Below are 24,199 nucleotides of genomic sequence, written 5' to 3' on the forward strand. Positions count from 1 at the left end.
AGGTACCTTTGCAATGCTTATCTTAGAGTGTAGTCATGAACCCATGAGCCAACCCCAAACTAAATTCTTCATATTTATTTGTAAGAGGCACTTCTTGGCCTTTTCTTTCTGTCTTGGCTTCTGTCATCACTGTATGTTTCTGTTGTTTTCCTTCGTAGCAATAATGCTATTTTTCTATCTTTCCAAGTGCAGAAACTCTTATTTTTTGAGACAAACTCTCACTATGAAGCCCTGGCTGACCTGGAACTTACTGTGTAGACCAGGCTGGCCTTGAACTCCCAGTCTCACCTGCCACTGCCTTCCAAGTGCTGGGATTAAAGTCATGCACAAATATGCCTGGCAAGCCCTCTTAATTATCTGTGGAGTAACCTGCCTTTCTTCAAGTCTTCTACAAACTCTTGCCTTATCTGAATTGTTTCTTACTCATTACTAATTACTAGTTTCACTGCCTGAGTATAGCCTGGTCCTTCATTACTTTCCTGTTTCTACAGAGCAGGTCTTCACCTGTATATCCTCAGGTGAAGTATCAGAGATACGTTTTATGTCTTCCTAAATTGGCCCAATGGAATAGGCTGGTAATCCTGCATTCCAGATGCTCACAAGCTCAACCCTGCATTCCAGATGCATTCCAGATGCTCACAAGCTCAACCCTGCCTAGACTACAGAGTGAGTTCAAAGCCAGCCTGGGCAACATAGCAAGACCTCCCTGTCTTATGATTAAAAGTGAAAAGGGGACTGGGGGTGTAGCTGAGCAATACAGTTCCTGCTTAAACTGCTCAAGGTACTGGATTCAATTCCCAGTATGGGAGGGATAGGGTATAACTAAGTATCTCCCTTTATAACTCCTGTAGCTAATCATTGCTGTCTCACTATCCTGACAAAGGCCAGATTTTTCTGTAGCAGGGTACTTTGCATTGGAGTCCTCATGATTTACACTTGGTTATTTGGTATCCTCTCTTCTCTCCATCAAAATCCTGCCCTATGAAACCAAACAAGGCTTTCTCTCTCATGCACCTCTCAGTATTCTACTACCTTGTATGTCTTCCTTCCTAAGGGCTGCCTCTCTTATAGAACTGGTCTAGGCTTCCCCTAAACTGAACCTAAGGCTTCCGCATGCTCCCCCTGTATACCAGTCTGCTACTAGCCCTGCTCACATGGCACAAGGACTTTTTCCTTTCAGCCGATAGTGATCTCCTTAAAGTCAAGGGCTGCATTGTTTATTAGGGTATCTAAAAACAGTCCTCAGTATAAAAAATACTTTATGAGCTTTGTTTATGCTGAGACTAGATGTGGCTATACCTGCCTTAGATGGTGATTATTTATAACGATTTTCTCTTAGCATATAATAGTAATAATAATCCTGAGCAAAGGGTATTGTATGGTGCTAGCCTGTATTTTTCTCTTGGGTTATTCTCATATGTGTCTTGCCCTTCAAACTGTTCTCTCACAAAACTACACTGATTTCAGTGAGAATGGCATTTCTTATAATATGTTAAGATACCACCTTCCCATATAGTTTAGGAATGACACAAGAAAAGCAACTGCCTCACTGTAACTGAACATGTGCTTCAACTTGGTCATCATAGTTTAGTTTATCTTTTATGTGTTAAAATGCCTCATTCCCCAAATTTCAAAAGTTTGAGTTTATTTAATGAAGAGAGTCATGAAATTTTCAAGGTCAGTGATAGAATTTAATACAATATTTAACACAGTAAATCTTCCTTAAAGACCAAAGTACATGAATGAATAAATGAATGAATGAGTAGAATGGAATCTGTGACAAATTCTAAAGTTAAATGCAAAAATACACTGAAATGTTTTCAATGACAGCAGTATAATTTGAATCCATTTCAGAAAAGATACTGCAGCATATTTATGCAAGCTACATGGAAAATAATGATGGTAAATCCTTCTCACTGGCTGAAACTCAAGGCATGTATTCCCTGTGTTGGGTAGAGTTCTGAATCACTGACAGGTGTTATCAGTATTGGGGTGGGAGCGCTCATCATCTGATTAGCTGACTTCTTTCTTTGAAGATGGCTCCTCACACACTGCAGCTCCTACTTAAGCTTCTCCATAAACTCCTATTTTGTTTTGACCCATCTTTCTTTCTGTTTTTGTTCTTTCATTCTAGTTATTGGATTTTCTGAAACCATACTTACAAGATTCTTTTATAATTATCACCATGAACTTTAGGGTCATAGTAACATAGAGCTCACTGGCATGGACTCTTCTGGGGCATACAGTAGACAGAGAAAAGTGTCCTTTAAGACCAATGTCCTAGACCTCCAAATAGGGGAAAACAGGAAAATATTTAAAACCTTTTTTTCCTTTTAGAAGATGACATAGGTCTGGTGAAATAAACGAACGAAGTCAAGCACAAGTCACCACAAGCAGAAATAAATGGTAATAATCAATCTTTAGATTCCTAATGTTGATGAGAACTGCAGCCAGGTCTTGACAGCCACTGGGTGATGATGATGGTCGGCTGACCATGGGTACCATTGGGGCACATGTGTGGGCAAGCAGTTGGGCTCCACCCTGCTGGTGTGCAGCTCCACCATCTTGGTTCCCCAGTTAGTTTCCCTCTTACTAAGTCCTGAGTTCAGAATCTTGAGATCAATATAGAAGCATCAAGATTCTCAATAAGATGAAGAGGGCCAGAGTCTTGTTTTAAGTCCTTCTGCCAAAAGTCCCTGTCACTGTCATTGCTCTGACTGCACCACCATCTTAGCTTTCCAATTATTTCTTACTTGCCACGTCCTGAGTTCAGAATTTTGAGATCAACATAGAAAGGCCTACGGTCGTAAATATTCATCTTGGGTGATAAGGTTCCTCACATGGTCCATTACACACATTCAGTCTCTAGGGAGTTGGCAGGGCTCCAGGCCCCGCCAATATTCCTACACCATCTTTTCTCTCAGCACCATCACTTTGAGCTGTCTTGTCATATTCCTTCTTGTATATATCAAAACTCATCCTGAACAAAGAGTTCTGGGTTGCCAGAGATTTAATTTTGCACATGTTTTTCATGCATTTGTCTACCAGTTGAACAAACAAAGTGCTATACCAGTATCTTCTTTATGGCCACCAGTGATCTAATTTCCCAGAGACCCCACCTCCTATGGTTCCCCACTTCTTGACAGCACCACAGGCTGGACCTGAGCCCTCAACGCATTGGTTTTAGGGAGCATTCAAGATTCAGAACGAAGCAGTAACTGAATGTAGTGAAGGGTTGCCACAAAATAGTAAACTAATGAGATTTTTGTCATCAATTGAACTAATTTATTTATTGAAAGTACGTAAAGAGATAAAGGTTCTATATGTCATTTTACTAACCCATAAGCTTTCTGTCCATTTTGTATTCCTTTATAAAATGATTTAAAATCTTTATGCTATCTCTTAGTTTTAATCTGAAATTAAATTTTAGTTTTTATTCAAAAATTAAATTTAATTTCTAAGGGTGAAATCAATATTAGTTTTAAACTGTGTGTGTAGTAAAAAAGAAAAAGTTTCTTCACAGTTCTTTATGATTTTTATTTCCTTCTAACCATATTATAAGTTCCTTTATACAACTAGAACAATGTTCTATTGTTTTTTAATATTTCATTGCAAACAGTATTGGATACATTATCGTTGCTTCTTGTTTTTGTGAAAGTAACCAGTAATTAACAGAAAAAGTATTTACATATTTAAACATTTTATCTTGTCTTTAAATTTTCTATAGTTATAGAAAGAATTACACTCTTATTTATTCTTGATTAAACAAGCAAACCTTTTTTGTAATTGGCATTGAGATAGACTAATATCTACTTACTTTGTCCCCATGAAATATACAGAAATGTCCCCATGTCTATAACAGCTGCATCTCCAACTAGGGAGAGTTACAACTTGCTATACTTTTTGTTTGTCTGTGCACGAAAGCTTTTGAGCACACTTTTCAAATTAGATAGCATCTAATAATTGGTTCTCTCCTGTTGGTATTGTACATTCACAGCAATGAATGATTATGAATAAATATTTTTAACTACACACAGCAGCAGATGGGAGTAAGGAAAAATGTTTCTTGATGCCATATGTCAGGATCAGACATTATAATTTAATTCATAAAAGTGTAAGCATTATTATCAATATTCCTTTGGTGAAGAAATGAAAACTCAGAAACACTGAGATTTTGACCAAGGTCTGAGATTTAAACCAGGGGCTTCAGGTTATATTTATGAAATAGAGGTAATGGGATTATTTTTCATGTAAAATCATCTAGCTATTGAAAGATTTTATTTTGTTTTATTTTATTTTATTTTATTTTATTTTTGTCTGGAAAAAAGTGGCTGGAGAGCTGGCTCAGCAGTTAAGAACACTGGCTCTTGCAAGAAGACCCTGGGGTTCAGTTCTCATCACCCACATGTCAGCTAACAAGTCTAAAACTCCAGTTCCAAGGGATTTAGCTCCCTCTTCTGGCCGCCTCGGGCATTGCACGCTGGCAACCATTCCACCACCCCGCCCCCCGCCTTTTTTTTTAGCTGTCCTGGAACTCACAATATAGACCAGGCTGGCCTGGAACTCACAGAGATCCGCCTGCCTCGGCCTCCTGAGTGCTGGGATTAAAGGCGTACGCTACCACGACTGGCCCAAAAAGTATTTTTAAGGCGAACTGAACCACTGCTTTGTTATGAAGAGCTTTTAATATCAAATTGCCAGAATTCTAGGATTTTTTTTTTTTTGGCCTGTATGCATTACATATATCTTACAAAGTTCATTAGTAATGTAGAAAATTGTCTGGGCATGGTGGTACACGTCTTTAACCCCAGCACTCAGTAGGCAGAGGCAGGTGAATCCCTGTGAGATCAAGGCCAGTCTGGTCTCCATAGGGAGTCCCAGGGTAGCTAGGAGACCCTGTCTCAAAAAAAAAAAAAAGAAAGAAAGAAAATTATTTCTCTTAGACACTTAGACATCAACAAATAGTATAGTATATTTTGAGACTTTTGAGGTAGTTATTTAAAACATGTCTTTGTGGGATATTATGTGTCAAATTTTTAAAAAATTGTTCTTGAAATTTCTAGAATAGAACAGAGTCATCCTGGGTTGTCACTTGTTTCCCTCACAGTCTGTATCTACTTTTCCCTTGCATGACATGTGCGCATGTGCCCTACCCCAACCCATCATCTGGCTTAAGGTATATATACCTTGTGTACAAACCAGCCCTGAGTGGGGCTGAGGGAAACAGCAGCACAGAGTGCAGCCATGCTTTGCGTATTTTAGTAATTACAGGTAGACATGAAAATGCTATCCATTTAATTTTCAATGAAAATATGTTGAGGTAACAATTTATATGACATAAAAATAACCATTTTAAAGTGACCAATTTCATTATTTACAAATTTGTGCATTTACCAAGTATATTTAATTATAGAACATTCACATCACTCCTAAGTCAAGCCCTTTTGTCTAGAATCTCCAGTTCTTCCCCATTCCTGCCCCCCTATTCTCTGGTAAACTCTTTTGTCTATTTGTGTTTAATCCCTATAGATTTAGCTATTAATTTAAATGGAATTATATAATTAGGGACTTTTCTGTCTGATTTCTTTCCTTTAACTTAGTTTTTCAAAGATCTTCACATCTATCAATTGTGCATTTCTTTTTATAGCTGAATAGTTTTCTATAGTTGTATGTATGTTCTCCAATTTATTTAATCATTTTCCATTAATGAATATTTGGGTTTCTTCTATCTTGAAGCCATTTGCTGAAGATATTGCCTGTTATTATTCCCAAAGAAGTCAGCTCCAATAGTACTTGAAATCGAGTAGCCAGAGCACCAGGAATCTGATGTTAACTTGTTATGAAGAGTCCTGTTTTTTCTAGACTCCCTGAAACATATGAGCATGTTGCTTTGATAAATGATGCACACCATTCATTGATTATATGTACTATGCCAAAAATAAAGTTACATTTTAAAAATAACTTTTATTTCATATATTTAAGATATACATCATGACATTGGATACATACAGATTTTAAGGTGAGAGATCTCTTAAATGTAGAATGATTGGTATATTTGACTGTGTTCAACATTAAATTTAATATAATCATGCAATGGCTATTTGGCTAGCTTAGCTTTGGAAAAATAATTAAGTTCTGCTCAAAGTTTCCAGTAACAAAAATTTTAAGTGTGTTCTTTTGTCAATTAATGAAGAATTATTGAAAACAAGTCATTTGACATCTCTACATATATAATCATTATATAGTCAAGGCTCTCCTTTTTGGACCAATTTGTATATTACATAAACCTAAATTTCTTATGCAAGTATTATTTCAAGAGAGGCAAACTTAAATAATGGAGGCAATGGGGAAATGTAATATTACAATGTTCTTCAGTGCAGTTTTGGAAGATTTGAAACATTTTGGACTATATCATAGAGCCACTTAACTATTGAATTATGATAGCATTTCTCTGTGTTTTAGCAACATAGGGAGTCAGGTTAAAGGAGGCATCAATTCTAAACCTCTTGATGAGATGAATTTCTGCCAACCAAAAAGAAAAAGAAAATCTCATGTTCTGAGCTTAGTTTGGTAAGAAGAAGAATGGAAGTGAATAAGGAAGGGCTGGATGTTTTGGCATGTCGTATGCACTCGTGAATGCCATTTCTTTATAGTTCCATTTAGCAAAACTAGTTGAAGGGTGTTTCTGAAAACTATTGAACTATAGGATGTTTAAACCTTTTATTTTCCTTACACCATCATTATTGGCCTCTTTGAAATTTGTCAGGTATGTACCTCTTAGGTTCCACACATCTGTCAAATGTTAACTCAAATTAAGTTCTCTTGTGAGTTGATTCCCATTATGTTCTTTACATTTGATATATAGATTCTCAGTGATGATCTTTCCGTATTATAAAAATAACTATAATCATTTTATAAATTTAAATTTTTACACGGAATAAAAATGTAATGGTTTTTAAGATAAAGAGGCTGTCGAATAGGGAAATGAAAGCTATCTCATGTATATTCTTAAGCAGTGTAAAATATTTTTGTTACATTTGAGTTTACAACCCATTTCCGCTGAAGGTTGCCATACCATCTATTATCACAGATATTTGGAGATATGGCTGAGCAGTACATCAAAATGGATACACTTCTGTGTCAATGAATGCTGGAAACTCACTTCAGAGATCGAACCTCAGGAAAAAAAAAAATATTTGTTTTAGGCTGTCACTAAAGTAGTCATTCCTAATTTCTTATCCCCTTAAAACAAAATGAAACATAAAACTGTAACTCAGGCACCAGGTAATTTGAGGGACATAGAAAAATTTTCAGAGCAATATTGACTTTCATTTGCACTAGAAATTAAAAGACATTGGGGTGATTTTAGCAGGATTGAGAAGCATCAACAGCTTCAGCTTTTAAAGCTGATCCCCCCCCCCGTTTTTTCAAGTAGAATATCCCACAAAAATGGATTAGAGATGGAATATAAAGCCAAGCAGACATTTGGCAACCTCCATCTCTTTCTTTTGCAGTGCCAATCATAAAAATGAAGCCTTACAGACCACTAACAAGTGTCTTAATTCCAATCTAAAACAAATGAATAGTGATTTCAGTACTGGGCTTAGTACAGAGTGCTGCAGTTCAGAAGCCAGCAAAATGGGACTATCCCTGCCACATACAGGCCAGTGCAGCAGGCAAATAGAATCTCAAAGTGTTCACAGGGTGAAGTACTGTGCACACATGTATGAAAACCCTAACTTGCTGGTTCTTCAGTGTGGTTCAGGTGATGTCTGGAAGCTAGGCTTGGCAGTACTAACAAAAATGCTAGATTCTTTGATTTTCAGGTATCATAGTGCTCACTTACAGGATGTCTGTGATCATTCCTACCTGTTCCTGGTGCACTGTGATGCCTGCACTTGCACCTGTTTGCTCAAGTTCTGTCCTCTAGAGAAGAGGACAGGGAGCTGAGAGTAAGTAGAGCATCTCACATTGCAGAAGTACTGATTTTCTTTCTTTTTTGAGATTGAAAAGTTTCAGCTTTGGTCTGTGGAATCTGTGTGTCCAATTGACTCTCCATTGCTGTGACAAAATAACTGACCAATACCAAGTTGGGGAGGAAAGGGTTTATTAGGCTTATATCTCCCAGGTTCATCATCAGGGAAGCCCAAAGTAGGAACTCAGGGCAGGAACCTGGAGGCAGGAGCTGGAGCACAGGCAATGAAGGATCACTGCTTACTGACTTGCTCCTTATGCAACATAGGCCCACCAGCCTGGGGGTGGCACCACCCACAGTGGGCTGGGCTCTCCCACATCACTGAAGAATCAAGAAGATGCCCCACAGACATGGCCATAGGCCAGTCCAATGGAGGAAATTCCTCAACTGAGGCTCCCTCAACCCAGGTGTGTCAAGTTGACACTAAAGCTATCCAGCACACCATGAATTTGTATCATAATAAGATGTTATTGTTACTTATGCTCCACTTTTGCAGTCTCTGTTCCCAAACCACGTCATCTACCTGGCCTGTAATCTTGAGGCCAGTTTTAAAAAATTACCAATACTGCTTTCTCCATTTTATCCAAACATATATATATCCTGGAATACTTAGAATTTCCTAAATGATAGGTTCCATAATGGTAAAGAAGTGTCTTGTGTTTTATATTTATTGTCAACCAAACCTGAATGTAGGTTAATGTGATAACTTTTAGAAAACCACTGTTGATAAGAATCCCACTGACTACCAGAGGAGCAGCCAGCTGTTTGATTTGAACGTTGATTTTTCACCTCCAAGCCCATCCTAACCTCTCAGAATGGGAAAGCGAGGGCCTAGAGATTGAGTCCAGGCACTAATAACCAGTGACTTAATCAGCATTCCTACATAAGGAAACTTCCAGAAAAACCCAAAAGGCAGACTCAGAGAGCTTCTAAGTTGGGGAACACACAGCAGTCTTAAGAGGCACCAGGACAAGCACAGAAGCTCTGTGTTCCTGTTCCATAAGCCCTACATATCTCTTCCATTTGTCTATTCCTGAAGTGTGTCCTTTCATAATAACCCAGTAATCTAAGAAGTTTGTGAGTTGCCTGTGCTCTGTGAATCATTTTAGCAGTTATCAAACCCAAAGAATGGGTTTGGGGCCCTGTAATTTGTAGCCATTTGGCCACAAGTATCTAAAGTTCAGGCTTGCCTTTAGGTTTAGGCCATCCTGGGACTGAGCCCTTTACTTGAAGGATCTCATGCAGGTAAGCAGAGGCAGAATTGCATAACTGGAGGATACCCAGTTGTTGGAGAATTGCTCAGTATAGGGAAAATTAAGTACATTTTGGTGTTAGAGATGCTAAAAATACAGAGAGAAACAATTTTTGTTTTGCTTTTGGAAATATCCTGGCGGTAGCCACTAATTCATTATCCAGAATTAGTTTTTGACTTCCTACACTGTCTTCAATACAGATGACACTAATTTCTCTCTCAGGTTTTTGAAATGTTTCTCTTACCTGTGTGCATACCAAATGCTATTTAGTCTCCTTTTTAAAAGTATTCTGATGCTCAATGGCTACTTTTGCTTCAAGTTTTTGATAATTTCTACAACCCACATGTAGCTTCCATCTCAGTCTGTTTGATTTAATTCCAGAAAAGTAGTTTCTGTACTTGCATCATCTGCCTTTGAGCTTAAACTCTTTGCAGAGTAAGTCAAGAATGTATCCAGTGCTGTTTTGCCAAGCAAGTATTCCAGATGGCATCCTTGTGGTTGAAATCCCCAGCCCACCTTTATGTTACTTACATTCCAGTTTTGCAGTCTCTGTTCCCATACCATGTCGTCTACCTGGCCTGTAATCTTGAGGGCATTTAAAAACTTAACCACTACTGCTTTCTCCATTTTCTCCAAGGAACTGCTATCCTTGAATTTCTAATCTGCAAGATTTCTGTTCTTTATTGAGTCCATGGCTCTATTGTTTGCTTGAGCAAATCTTTATTCTAATCCAAGTTTTCTTTTTGACAAAAGTTTATTCATAACAATAGAGCTAATATTACAAACTATATGAATGTTGATAGCAGTTCTCTCCATTTTGACCTGTGAGGAAACAGGCTTGGGTAAGCTAGGCAACTTGCTTAAGGCAACACCAGGAGTAAGGGAGAAGGCCAGGATTTGCACCCTGAATCCTTATACTCCAAAGTTTGCACTTTCTCTTACTGCATATTTAAAAGGGAAGCACACTCCTCCTGAGGATAGTATTTTATAAACTAATTTCAAGATAAGTCAGACTCTTGCTTAGTTTTTCTGTATTAATATACAGAACTCTTAAACTAAAGTGTTCATCCCTGTTGCCTTGCTTTTATTTTATTTTTTGAAAAAATAAAACTTTACGGCATTTTTGCCATTTGCTGTTTTATCCTCCATAGTTTTGGGTTTTATGATTGTATCTGAGTGTTTTTCTTCCTTTTGTACTTTCAAAATTCAGTTTAAAAGCTTCTTGATGAAGTCAGTAAATTTGGAGATATTTATTCCCAATATTAGAAAAACCCTTTTTCTAATGTGTTATTTGTTGTCAGAGTCTATGAAACTAAAGCTGAGTATCCATTATCTGTATAGCACCTGTTTGCTCCTTATATTTTATACATTTCCAATGTTAGGTCTTTCACATTTAAAAAGTGATAAGCACCAACTATCTTCCCATGACATCCAAGTCCTTGAAGTTTTTTCTAAATGACAATAACAATTCCAAAATCTAGTAGTGTGTTATTAGAATTGCCTGATATTAAAATAATAAACAGTAGCCAGGTGTGCTGGCACATGCCTTTAATCCCAACTCTAGGGAGGCAGAGACAGGGGATCTTTGTGACATGAAGGCTAGCCTGGTCTATGTGGTGAGTTCCAGCTCAGCTGAGGCTGCACAAAGACCATGTCTCAAAAAGACCAAAAATAGCCGGGTGTGGTGATGCACGCCTTTAATCCAAGCACTTGGGAGGCAGAGGCAGGTGGATCTCTGTGAGTCCAGCCTGGTCTACAGAGCGAGTTCCAGGCAGCTGGAGCTACAGGGAGACCCTGTCTCAAAAAGACCAAAAAAAAAAGACCAAAAATAAACAAATAAAATTTAAAATAAGATAAAATAAACAGTCCTTAGTCTTAGTCTCCATATATATATATCAACTGAGTTAGTGTCTACTCCCCAGTGTTTTAAAAACTGATATGCAGCACAGTGAGATTGACAGCATTATGAGCGTTTCCTGGCAGTCACATTCATTCCCACTTGAATGAACAGAAGTAGGTATGTTTTATGAGTCTTGGCAGACTGCATGCCACACTAAGATTCATGCTTAGAAAGACAACAGGCCTCTTTGCTTGACTTACCGCTCTGTTAACAGAAAGGAACACATTCCATAAGGATTGTCTTCTGACTGCAATTAGTACCAACAGCACACTGCACCTACTGCTAAGGCCTAACAATACTCCCAGAGCTTTGTGGTACCTCTAGAATCCCGCCTGTGGAAAGCCCAGTGTGCTTGGTGTTCTTCCAGTTGTGAACTTCTCTTCCTGTCATCTTTGACAAATACTGTTTTGTGGATTCTTTATTTTATTGTTTTATTTTACTTTGCTTTTTGTGACAGGGTCTTAACTCTGTACGCCTGGCTAACTTGAAACTCACTGTGTAGATCAGACTGGCCATGAACTCATAGAGATTTGCCTCCCTGCCTCACAAGTGATAGAATTAATGGCCCAGGTCTTTTGCTGATTTTTATCATTTGTTTTTCTTTATACTCAAAACATTTTTCCCCTTCTAAGACTACCTTCTGCTTTTAAATCTAGATTAGAGAGACTTCTTAAGTCAATTCATCTTCTGTAACAGCAAATTACTACTAGATGAGACCCAACTTAAGCAGGTACATAAGCAAAAACATTACAGGTAAGATGTAACTTGTGCTTTTTAGAGTTACTCTTTAAAATAGAAAAGAAAAAAAGGTGCATGAAACCAGCCATCACGGTGATACACAGTCAGGAACATGTAGGAGTCTTGGAGAAAGCATCTGTAGCAAGGTAGACCTTGAAATGCACATTTTAGCAGAAAGTGCAGAGGCCTACTTAGATTGGCTGAGTGATATCAGTGTCAAAATTGAGAATTCTTTTCCCCAAATGATTGTGAATTCTAGGGAAGGACCAGCTTTGGATTAGAAAAGAAGTATCATTTAAGGTGTGGAGGTTAATATTCTACCCCTCCCCACTCCAGTCTTCACATCACTTGACAGACTCTGAACTGTAAAAATCACATGTCTCCTTGTACTCCTGTGCTTAGCATGGCACCTAACTGAGCTCAGGTAGCAATTCAAAATGCATTTATGGATGAATAAATTCTCAGCCATCTGACAAAGTCATAAATTCCTTTAGAAATTAGGTGAAATCTGTGAGTTTATCTCTAAAAAAAAAATTGACAGTAAGTGCATGTGTGCATAGGCAGGCACATGCATGTGCATACATATATGTTCCTTATAATTACCTACCTGAATTCATCAACCTACATGGGATTTTTCTGAGTCTTCCTCTTACCATCAACTACACTGTCCATACTAGGCAGATGTGTTTCCTTTCTAGAGAAGTTGGTCTCAGTATGAAATAAATTTATTGATGCACAATGTGTACTGTACTTCTTCCATTATACAGCAATTCAAATAATCCTTAAGAGATTGTTGCCATTTAGTAAATAAAAATACTGAGTGTTCCTTATCTAGTTGATATTGGCCCTGGACTTTGAGCCCAAGGCAATTTGATTCAAGATGCCTAGCTGTGGTCTCCCTGTTACTGCAGTACTTTTTACACAGAAACCCTGTGTCTCCTCCCAGCCCTGTTTCTTAGACATATGTGACACCTCAATGAGAAGCAAATTTAATTGGCATTGTTATCAACATTATGGAGCTGTGAACAAAATACAGTTACATCAAGATGGAAGATCTCCTGTTTTGCACACAAGTGCCTTTGTCATTAGTACCAGGATGTTCTTTAATTTTAACAGGGAGAAGCAATCAAGTATCTGTCTTTCAAGGACAGCACGTGTATTGTATTCAAGTACAGACTAATATTTATTTGTTAGAAGATGACCTAACCAATCCAGGGAAGACGGACTCCTGATCTTATCAACACAGTCCCAGAAGACTGGGAGTAACTTTGTGCTTACTATGGATGAATGTATTTTTGATCATCGGGTGTGAGAGCAACAGGAAGCCGCTTCATCTGACCTTTGGGACCTTTGTGTAATGGTAACTTTAAAATCTCCAATGGTAGAAAGATTCTTCAATAAACATGCACATTGAGATTGTGGTTTTTAAGATTTATGGAAATAAAACATGGACTTAAAGACATGTTTATTGCAGTGCCCAGAATTCAGTTTCTGTTGTAATCACATTCATTTTACAAAACTGAAACTTTTATTAAACACTATTTTTGCTTTGATCTATGCAGAACAGGTTCCTATACATAATATATTTTACCCTCTCAATAGTCTTGTGACTGGTGTTCCTAGAAAACACTGTGCCATTAACCAGAGCAGAGTGGTGTGGTCACTGTATTACAGTTACACCTTTTGTTGCCCTCATCTAAGGAGGATAGATGCTATTTACAAGAATCTCTGTTAGATGAGCAGATTTCTGTTTTCAAAAAACTGTCAGACTTGATAGAAGGAGTTTCAAAGCCTTTGTCCACACTGTAAGAGTTCTTCAGCTCAAGAGCAGGTACAGCCAGTGTCCCTGCATCTGAAGAATGAATCCAGATTGAAATATAAATTTCCACAGATCAGAACTAATATCAATGTTGATCATAGGAAGAGAAAAATGTTTCTAATTAGCCAACTTTAAAGTCCTATCTTAATCACTTAGAGCATTCTTGTGCACATCTGCACTGCAGGAGTAACTGGATTACCTCCATGGTGTGCATCTGGGTGTGCGTGTGTGTTTAAAGCCATGCTATAACTCTATCCAAATGCAGTTCTGCACTGCTTTAAAGTTTAGAAGCAAATGTGTACTTAGTAATGTAGTTTAAAAATTGAAACCCCTTCTACCTTATGTGTTCTTCTCTTGTAAATTGGGCTTGTTTGTGGAGGAGCCATTTCAAATACTCTGACACATACATCCCAGAACTTCTTCCCTCGTACTTCGATCTAATAAATGAATACCAGAGCCAGTGCCTCTCATGTGGTTTTGCTTCATCTGAAAATGACATCAGTATCTTTCCATTGCCTTTTTAAAATAAAATTGTGCCCAGAATGAATACTGGTGCCAATAAAGGAAACTGAGTCCTAGGAGTAATTTTTCATTAGTCTAAATGAGGTGACACGATAAACAACTAAAACATGACATGATGCCATGGCACGAAGCTGCAAAACAAAGTCTCGTTTCTGTTCTTGTGATTATTTTCTAAGGCTTTTATACCGTTTGCATGTCTTCTGTGTACACATACTGATCAGTGAAAACACAGCTCATGCTCAGATATTTATTTCTGTCAATGAATGACCAGATGGCCCTTTGCTATGTTGGAAGAGAACATTTTGCCTATCCAGTAACATGGAGTGACATTACATCTAACAGCCTAAGCCAAATAATCACCTCTTGCCCAAGTAAGAAGTGTGCCACTGCCTTCCCCTATCAGTGATGTTGGCAAAGGCTCACAAACACATTTATTATATTTTAATTGAAATAGCTTGTGTTTTCCTAACATAAGTAACACATTTTCATTGTGGAAAATTATGACAATCCAGACAAAAGAGAGGGAGAAAACCAAACAAATTGATATTATTATTCATTACTTGTCACTTGGAGATCTGATGATGGTGATGAAGATGAAAAAGTTAAATTGTCTTGAGTGCAAATGCTTGACTAGACACTGTCCTAAGTGCTTTATCTAAGTTTGCTTTTTTGTCCTTCGCAGATCCCTTCATAGATGAGGAAACTGAAATTCAGAGATGTTATTGAATTGCTTAGAGTCACTCAGCTATTTGGTCACAGTGTAGAACACCAGTCTGACAAGAGCCCCACTGATTTCTGAGTTAATTGATGATTACTGCCATCACTGTTGTGTGTGGTTCAAAAGTCCTTACAGTTTTATAGGTTGTATTTCAGTTGTCTTTCTGAAGCTTTTGCTGTAATTTTTTTATACAGATAAGTGATTTCTACTTTTTGTGTCATGTTTGAAAGGATATTTTCTATGCCTATAGTGTGGGACAAATAGAAAAATGGTAACTGCTAGTTAAAAGAAAAAGTAACAAGCAGAAAGTCATGGAAACTCCCCATGCTATCAGTGGAAGAAAAAGTAGCTCTGAGAGTGTTTGAAAGAGAGCTCTTCTCTAATAGTTGGTAGTCCTTCTTGTTCAGTACACCAATCACACACTTCCCCTTATTCCTCCTCTCCCTCTCTTCAACTCCAGCAAGAGGGAGGGACTGAAAAGAGAAATGAGGAGAAAGCTAGGTCTAGGTCCAGAGCTGGTGCTATCTGGAAATCTCTCTTGCTTGTCAAATACCTTCAGTTGGACAGAGCCCACAAAGGTTCTTTTGAGACTGTCCTGTAGAGACATCATATATGTACACGTAAACACACACACGTGTGCACACACACACACACACACACACACACACACACACACACGGGCTGGGGGAGGAGATCCCACTTTTTTGGATGAAACCCTATCTGGGTGACTTCTAACCATACTCATCTTTCAGGTCCTACCCCAGGAATAAAGAACACTGTGTTACCCTGAAGGCAGTGTTCATTAACACAGACCTTTTAATATGTGCAATTCTGACTCCCCTCTACCAGGTCTACAGAGGAAAAAAGTCAAGTACTTTTTGCCTTCCAAATGGTAAACTTCCATCGGTGCTCTACCTTTGTAATACTGAACTCAAGGCAGCCACTTCAATCTCTGTCCATATTTTAAGCAGGGGATCTCCTAAGAATTCCCTTCTGCTCTGTTCTAGGAGCAGAAGGAGGCAGTCCATTATATTTGGGCAGTGTGGCAGTCATCCTACTTGGGGAATGGATGCTGGGCTGGTCATCTAGCAGATACTGTCTTGGAATGGATCTACTCCTGAGTCTTCTATAGGCTCCACCCCTTATTTAAGTTGTTCAAGAGTGATGGGCCAGTATTTCTGCCATCAGCAACTCCTGCAGAGCTGTGCCTAGCACCCCCGTTTAGAACTGTAGGTATAATCTTTGGTATTAAAACCTGAGCTGACATAGTGAGATGTTAGGAAAAGTCCCTGTGGCATGAAGTTACGGTTTTGCTGTGTAGATATCAGAGTCTAGTTTTTTTTTCCCCCTTCTAAAATGAGTTGCCAATTATCACAGACGCTTTCTAGTTAGTACATTACCTTTTTAATAGTGGCCCATGCCATCAATAAATATATATTCATTTCTTCTAGCGGTCTAACCCCATTTCAGTACTATGAAAAAATTTCATCAGAGGAGTGTTCTGTTTTGCAAAGCTATTTCCATGTCACAGTGTGCAGTCCTTCAAAGTAGTATTTTGTTGATCTTAGTGACGACAAATTCAATATATCTAATAATGCTGCATAGCAGGTCTTCATTCTCTTTCCTGTTGGTGTGACAGTCACTCTTTAATGGATTCTTATTTTGTATACCATTTGCATTGTAGATCAGGAATGAAGAGCTGAGTTTGCTTAAGCAATAGCTGTGCTGTTTATGCTTTTTATATTCTTCCATCAAGAAATAATTACCCTTCAACAAACCTTACCTCTTTCTACTTCATATATGCAAACCACCTAAATAAGACATAACTGAAATTCCCACACCACACATCAGTATAAAGAAACAGTCAGTACCAAGAAGAGTATAGAAGAGTGTGTGCATAACCCTTTCCTCTTCATTTACTCAGCAACTGATACTGAGCATCTACTGTGGGCCATAACCCTGCTAGGCAGTGCACTTGATTTTGCTCATTTATTTACTACAGGGAAGTAAAGAATAAGATTTGTTTTAACTCAAGTTCTATAAAATTGAAATGTTATTTCTGGCTAACAAAGATACTGTAACAAGTCTTTTGGTATCTCATTGGCTTGTTGCCTGTAATTCTCTATTGGAATACATCTCCACATGGATTGGTTTTAAATGGCTTTCAGCAGTTTACTGCAGGGCCATCTGGCCATTTGCTGTCTGTACTCCCAAACTAACTTTCAGCTCTAGAATAATCTGGCTTTTAACACCCTTAGGACTCAGTTATGCCCTGGCAAACATGATTGAAGTATTAAATGTGTATAAATGGAGGTATTGACAATTCAGGTGAAGCACTACTTTAAAAATAGCTCATGCACACAAAATGCAAAGTTTCAATACATCTAAATTATGAAATGATTGCTTTTTAAAGTTATAAAACTTTTTTAAAAATATTTTATATTTTATTTTATGTGCATAAGTGTGTTGCCTGCATGTATGTGAGTGTACCCGTGTCGTGCAATGCTGTGGAGGTCAGAAGAGGGCCTCGGATTATATATTATATAAGAATTCCATGTAGTTACTATATTCTATTGAGTACTTTTTCTACACATTATATACTAAAGATAAAGATACAATTTATATCCACCTAGGTATTTAAAGAGATGTTAGCACATCTCTATGCCTGGCACAGAATAATACTTAATGGAAACAGTGAATTTGCCATATTTATAAATTCACTGTTCAGAGAAAGTATATTTAAAGATGGAAAGTAAAATATCTTCTGTAAATAATGTTGAACCTAACCATAATGTTCACATCTTAAAAGAGTATGTGGGTTTTAGTGGTCTTTAAGCAACAGTATATTTCTTTAAAAAGCTAGAGGGCTGGTGAGATGGCTCAGGTGAAGGCTCTTGCCCCTCAGACCTGATGACCTGACCCAGAATGGTAGAAGGAGAGGACCAACTTCACAAAGTTGTCCTTTGACCTCCACCTTCACACTGTGAGAGTCAACTTCCCTTCCTCCACACCTTATACGCGTGTACATACACGTGTGTACAATAATAAAAAGCTCGAAAAGAGGAAAGTTAGCCATATAATGTTGGAATGCCTGATTTTTCTTGTAGCTTTTTTTCTGGTAAGAGCAGAGATTTGGGTTTGGGCAAGCACTATAAATATCTGCTGGTTGCCTAATAGCATGTAGTATCTTAGAATTGAAAAAGCTGACAGTTGTTTGTCTGTCTGTTGGAGGATCAAAGCTGGAGTCAATTCTCTTTGCATTGACTTCCTGTATACGTTTTAGCTCTTCCCATGCATTTTTGAACAATGCTTAAAAGTTAATTTATCAGGTTCTTCATGGAAAGAAAGAGAAATAGGACAAAGATGTTAAGATTTTGAAAGATAAGAATCTAACATATGTCAAATAGAAAATCCAGATAGAAAAATTAGAAAAAATCTAGGAGACAACACTGAAAGAGATCTCTGCATTAAATTTCCAAAGAATGCTAAACTATAATTCTCAAAGTAGCATGTAGCTTAAAGGGTCAGAGAAAACAAAAGAAGTTTGAAGATAGATACCAAAATCCTTATTCTCATCCCCACCCCTGAGCCACAGATGATAAAATTTTTAAATCATTTATCTTTTGAATTTTTTGTTTTTAAAAAATATGTATCAGTTAATTGACTTCCTAGCCATTGGAAATGTTGCTTTAGTATGTTCTCTTCATATATTACTGTGTTTAGTTTTGTTTGTTTGTTGAGACAGGGTCTGGCTGCTCACATTAGCCCATGCTGGCCTCCAACTCAGCCTTTCAAGTGCTAGGATTATGAGATGTTCACCACCCCACCCAGCTTAGTTAACTTTCTTGTAATATAAGCATTCACATATGCACTACTTTCCTCACAATAGTCTTTCAGCATACCCAACTTTTCATATATAAATAATCTGTGTTCATAGCATCATTGTTGTGTAAAAAGTATTCACCACTGTGCCTCTCTATGCTCTGTGACTAGATTTCTGAATTGCTCTTCATTTTTTCCTAGGTATTGATTTGGCTTTCTTAGCGTGCTTTTGATGTAAAATCTATTCCTAAATTCTGTCCTTTTCACTAGCTCATCTTCTCAATATGGCCACCCATATTCACAAATCTATCATTTCTGTATTTTTTTGTGAACACCTCTTATTGGAGCACATTTGCAAGATCTCCTCAGGTAAGGGAACATTAAAAAAAAAAAAAAAAAAAAAAGTCAGAAGCCTCCATGTCTGAAGATGCCTGTAGCATTGAAAATTATTTCTTCGGAAGTGTGAAGTCATGTTTCACTCTTTTCTAAAACTTTTCTTGAAGTCACACTCCAAGTCTGTTTCTGACCTCCCACATGGGACTTTCCTTCTTCCCTCACTAGAAAGGTATAAAAATCTATTTTTTTTCCGAGTATTTTGAAGTTGCTAATGATTTTTATTTGGATTGAATTTTTTTCTTTAGTTTGGTACTCAGTTTCATCAGTTAAAAAATAAAAGTTTTTTTTGGCCCCCTTTGGTTTATCTCTACACCACAGTATTTTCAGCATTCAGTTTCCTCAACTCTGACTTCTTAGTTACATACTTTTTCTCCATTTCTCATATGTATGTGTGTATGCATGGTGGGCTTTTTCTTTGTGTGTGTGTGTGTGTGTGTGTGTGTGTGTGTGTGTGTGTGTACACATGTGCACGCATATGTAGTGGTCCCAAATTGATGTTAGGAATCATCTTCAATTGCTTTTCTACCTTATCCATTGAGGCAAGGTGTGATATGTTAGACAAACTGAGAACCCACTAATAAGGCTAGTCTTGCAAACCAGCTTGCTCTAGGGACTCCCTGTCTCTGATAAGGCTAGTCTTGCAAACCAGCTTGCTCTAGGGACTCCCTGTCTCTGCCTTTGGAGGCTGGAATTAAGGTGCTGGGCATGCCTATCTCATATTTAAGTGAGTTTCTGGGGATCTGAACTCTCTGTCCTGCCACTTGCATAGCATGAACTTTAACAGCTGAGCCGTCTTCCCAGCCCCTATAATATTTTTAATTATTAGCTTTTTAAAAGAAAATTCTTGAATGTTCCCCTTATTGCATCTTAGTTTTCCCTCCATGGATGCAAAATGTTACCATTGTGATATTTATTACAGAAATTTTGTTTCTTTTAGTTCTCTACACTGATAGTTTTTTCCAAAGTGTATTTATCAACTTGTTTGTTTTGCCATGTTTATTTCATGTTAAAAGGCTTCCTCAATGTCTGATGACTACTTATATCCATTTGTATTTTAGATCAGGACCTTGGAAAACGATTCGGTGTCTCTGTTTCTTAAAATCATTCCAGTTAATTTCCAGAGAATGACTCTGATGTCCGTATCCTGGAACTAAATGGGGGAAAGGCTCCTGGAAAGGCACTGGTAAAAGGGCTTGCTTCCCTTTCATGTCCCTCACCCCTGCCTTCTACCTTACCTAGTCTCTGATCCAGTCCCTTCAGTTAGAGTCCTCCCTTTCTGTCCTTGAGGTGGAGACTGACTGACTCCATAGACTGGGGATGTGATTAGGAGTGTTGGCATTCCCTTATACAGAATTACTGTCAATTTTCCCTCTGTTCTGCCCCTGAAGAAGCCAGTTCCTATTCCTTTCAGAACCTCTGCAGCATCCATGAGCAGTTTCTTAGCTACCACCACACCAATATATATAGACACATTCTGCCTCCTTTTCTCTATTCAAGCACCATTTATCCATTTGCTTTTCCATCTTCTGAAATTTGTTAGCATTTCTTTTCTATTGGCATTTTCCCACTTTTCCTCTTTGTTCATGAGTCTCTTACTTTACTGGGGAGTCAGGAAACAGAGGGAAATTAAATATTATTTTTGACAACTGCATTATTAAATATTATTTTTGACAACTACACAGGGCAGCCAGAGTATTTATTCAGATACATCCTGACCCTGAATTTCTCCAAGGGCTAAAACCCTTTCACTTAGATTATTAAGGGCTAATCTGACCCCAGGTTTTAACTTCTGTTGGTCCTCACCCCCTTCTTCCCTGTTGTCCTAGTTACTTCCTATTTTTGTGATTAAAAACACTGACGAAACCAACTTGGGGAAGAAAGGGTTTATTCTATCTTACATCTACCAGGTCACAGTTCATCACTGAGAGAAGTCAGGGCAGGAACCTAGAGACAAGAGCTGAAGCACAGGGCATGGAGAAATACTGCTTACTAGATTGCTCCCCTGGCCTGTGTTTAGCCTGCTTTCTTATACAACCCAGGACTTACCTGCCCAGGGGTGGCAATGCCCACAGTGTGCTGGACCCTCCCACCTCACACAATAATCAAGAAAAGCCAAAAAGACATGGCCACAGGACAATCCAATGGAAGAAATTCCTCAATTGAAGTTCCATCTATCCAGGTGTGTCATGTTGACAATTCAAGTTGTCCAGCATACCTATCTTCTACCCAATCCATGTTCTGACTATATTTTACTTTTTGTTTCTGACCCATGTTCTGTCTTGCTCCAAGCCCTTCACATGTACAATTTTTCTTAGTACATCTCTGTTAATTAGCTAAATTACTATAATCAAATACCTGAGGCAGCCAACTTATGAAAAGAAAAGGTTTGCACTGCCTGTGGTTTGAGAAGTTCAAGTCCAAGGTCAGACATTCCCATTGGTTTGGCTTCTGCTGAGTGTGGCAGATGGTGGCATATATGGTGGGAGTGTGTGCAGAAACAGTCTCATCTTGAACCAGAGCAGAAAGAGGGGGAATGGGGCATACTTGGGCTTCTATTGTCTTTCTCTCGGCAGAACTACTTACAGGGATCTCATGGGTTCCAAATTTCTTAGGAATCTTTCCCATAAGCTCTACCTCCCAATAGCACCAGCCTTTGGAAAAAGTCATTCAAACCATATCAACAGCCCATCTCTCACTTCCATACCTGGCAAACTTCTGATCACATGTTCTCAGTGAACATCACCTCTTCCAGCTCCTTTGCTGGAGCCGGCCCCTTCTCCACATGTAGCTTTTCCTCTAGCTACCCCTCCTTCCTTCATGACTGGAGCACCTACCACATTCTTGCTCTGCAAGGACAGCTGGCTGTCTGGCCTGCCACAAAGCCCTCTAATTTTGGTTGAAAGGTAAACCTGAACTATTTTCACTAGTTGTTAAGACCTTTCTTTACCTTGATTATATTCTAGAAATAGTCCAGCATGTCAAGTATTTAAAATTTATCCATACTGTTTTTATACATCTATTTTGTACACTTAAAAGTTTTATTTCAGGGGACTGTAGAGATGGCTCAGAGGTTAAGAACACTGGTTATTCTTGTAGAAGACTCGAGTTCAAATCCCAGCGCCTGCATGACAGCTAACAACTGTCTGTAACTCCAGTTCCAGGGGATCCAACGGCCTCTTCTGTCCTCCATGGTCATTGCACGACACAGGTGTACTTACTTACATGCAGGCAATACACTCATACACATAAAATAAAAATAATAAATAAGATTTTTTTAAGTTATATTTCAAATGTAAAATTAATAAATTTATATTTCCTATATTACAATATTAGTTCTGAATGAGACTAGTTTCCATGGCTTAAATATTAGACAACAGTAAAATCAGAACTTGAATGAATTAGACTTTTTTTTTTTTTTTGAGACAGGGTCTCCCTGTAGCCCCAGCTGGTCTAGAATCCCTGTGTAGACCAGGCTGGCCTTGAACTCACAGAGATCCACCTGCCTCTGCCTCCCAAGTGCTGGGATTAAAGATGTGTGCCACCACACCCGGCTTATGAATTAGAACCTAGTATCATAACATTTAATAAAAGAGAAAAAGAGAGAGGAGGGAATTTTTTATGCATATGTGTTCATGTTTCAGAGATAGAAACTGATGTTTTAAATTTAAAACTGATTTATTTTTCTGGTTTTTAGAAATTTTCAAAAGGTAAGATATCTCAGAAAAATGGAGGAAATATAAAAAGCATAGAAAAGCACTGTATGAAAGAAATATAAAGAAAGTGGAATATATTTGTTCAATTCCTAACAGTGGGCCTTTTGTAATTAATGTGCCTCTAAGGCATGAATACAAATCTTTGATTAGTATACACAAATGAATGTAACATTAAAAATGCCTGTCTTAATGGGTGGAGTATTTAATCGAAATATATTTGTCTAATATCTACAAAGTGTGAACAGTTGGTCTTAAGAAAGCAGACAAAAGGCACAAAATAACTATTACTATAGAGAAGCATTCATTGGAGTGGGCACAGTAAAAAACACTGAGCAGAAATTAAAAAAGAAAACAATGCCTGTCTTCAATGGATAGCTAAAATGTAAGTTGTAAGAGTAAATAAAAAATTACATCATAGGTTGGGCGTGGTGGCACAGGCCTTTAATCCCAGCATTTGGGAGGCAGAGGCAGGTGGCCCTCTGTGAGTTCCAGGCCAGCTGGGGCTACAGGGAGACCCTATCTCAAAAAGACCAAAAAAAAAAAAAAAAAAAAAAAAATTATTTCGTAAAGAAAGCATGAACTTCACATTATGAAAGGGTCCTTGGGATCTTTTTTAAAAAATAAATAATTTATTGAGAATTTCATACATGCATATAAGGTGTTTTGATCAAATCCATGCCCACTCCCGCCCCTCCAACTCCTCCCATATCTCCCCATCACTTTTTTCTGGTAACTTCATACACTCTTCTTCTTTTATTTATTTATTTTTTTAAATAGGGCTTTTGGCCACTCTAGCATTTCCCCCTCTGAAGAGGTAACCCAAAAATCTTTTAAGGATTAGATAAAAGCTCCCAAATATTTCCAACATTTTTGGCTGGTGGAATAGAGTATGTTGCTAAGAGGCCCAAGGACATTTTGATTTTTAGCCAAGAAACTGGTTACTTTTCTTTGGGGTCTTTTTACCCTAACGGCCTAGCCAATTCCTACCTCCCATTCTTATCACATCATCCTCTGAAGAGGTTACCCAAATTGCCAATAGGGAATCAGGACGCAGACTGCTCTGGCTTCTTCCATGCTGAACAGGGATGCAGGGTGAGGCAATTGGAGTACTCTTTCAGTAAGTCTATCTAAAAGACTCCCAAATTACATAACTCTGATCTCTAGGGGGAAAAGAAAGTCCTTGAGTCGTGAATAGGAGATGTGAAGGAGAAGTAAAGGCAAGAGTAATTAGCATTATAAGTTCTAGACAGGGAACTACAAAGAAGTCAGAACAGGGCAATTTTCACATGTTCATATGAAAGTCCACTGGAATTTTCTTGACAAGGGCTTCCAAAAGCATCCCT

General features: G+C 38.1%; 1 protein-coding gene and 1 pseudogene across 14 annotated transcripts in view; one reads left to right on the forward strand and one right to left on the reverse strand.

The window, feature by feature from the left end:
• Positions 1-24,199, forward strand: part of Gtdc1 (glycosyltransferase like domain containing 1) — a 447,396-nt gene that overhangs the window by 357,408 nt on the left and 65,789 nt on the right. The window contains exon 2 of one of the 14 annotated variants that reach the window (XM_029559722.1): positions 12,983-13,220. The exons of the other annotated variants lie outside the window; for them this stretch is intronic. Within the exon in view, the coding sequence (XP_029415582.1) occupies positions 13,150-13,220 (71 nt within the window). The 5' untranslated portion in view covers positions 12,983-13,149. The remainder of the gene's footprint in view (positions 1-12,982; positions 13,221-24,199) is intronic. 14 annotated transcript variants of the gene reach the window in all.
• On the reverse strand, positions 2,949-3,066 carry LOC115068778 (annotated as a pseudogene).

This window comes from Nannospalax galili, unplaced genomic scaffold (genome assembly GCF_000622305.1).
Source record: "Nannospalax galili isolate Female #2095 unplaced genomic scaffold, S.galili_v1.0 scaffold87, whole genome shotgun sequence".
Lineage (NCBI taxonomy): Eukaryota > Metazoa > Chordata > Mammalia > Rodentia > Spalacidae > Nannospalax > Nannospalax galili.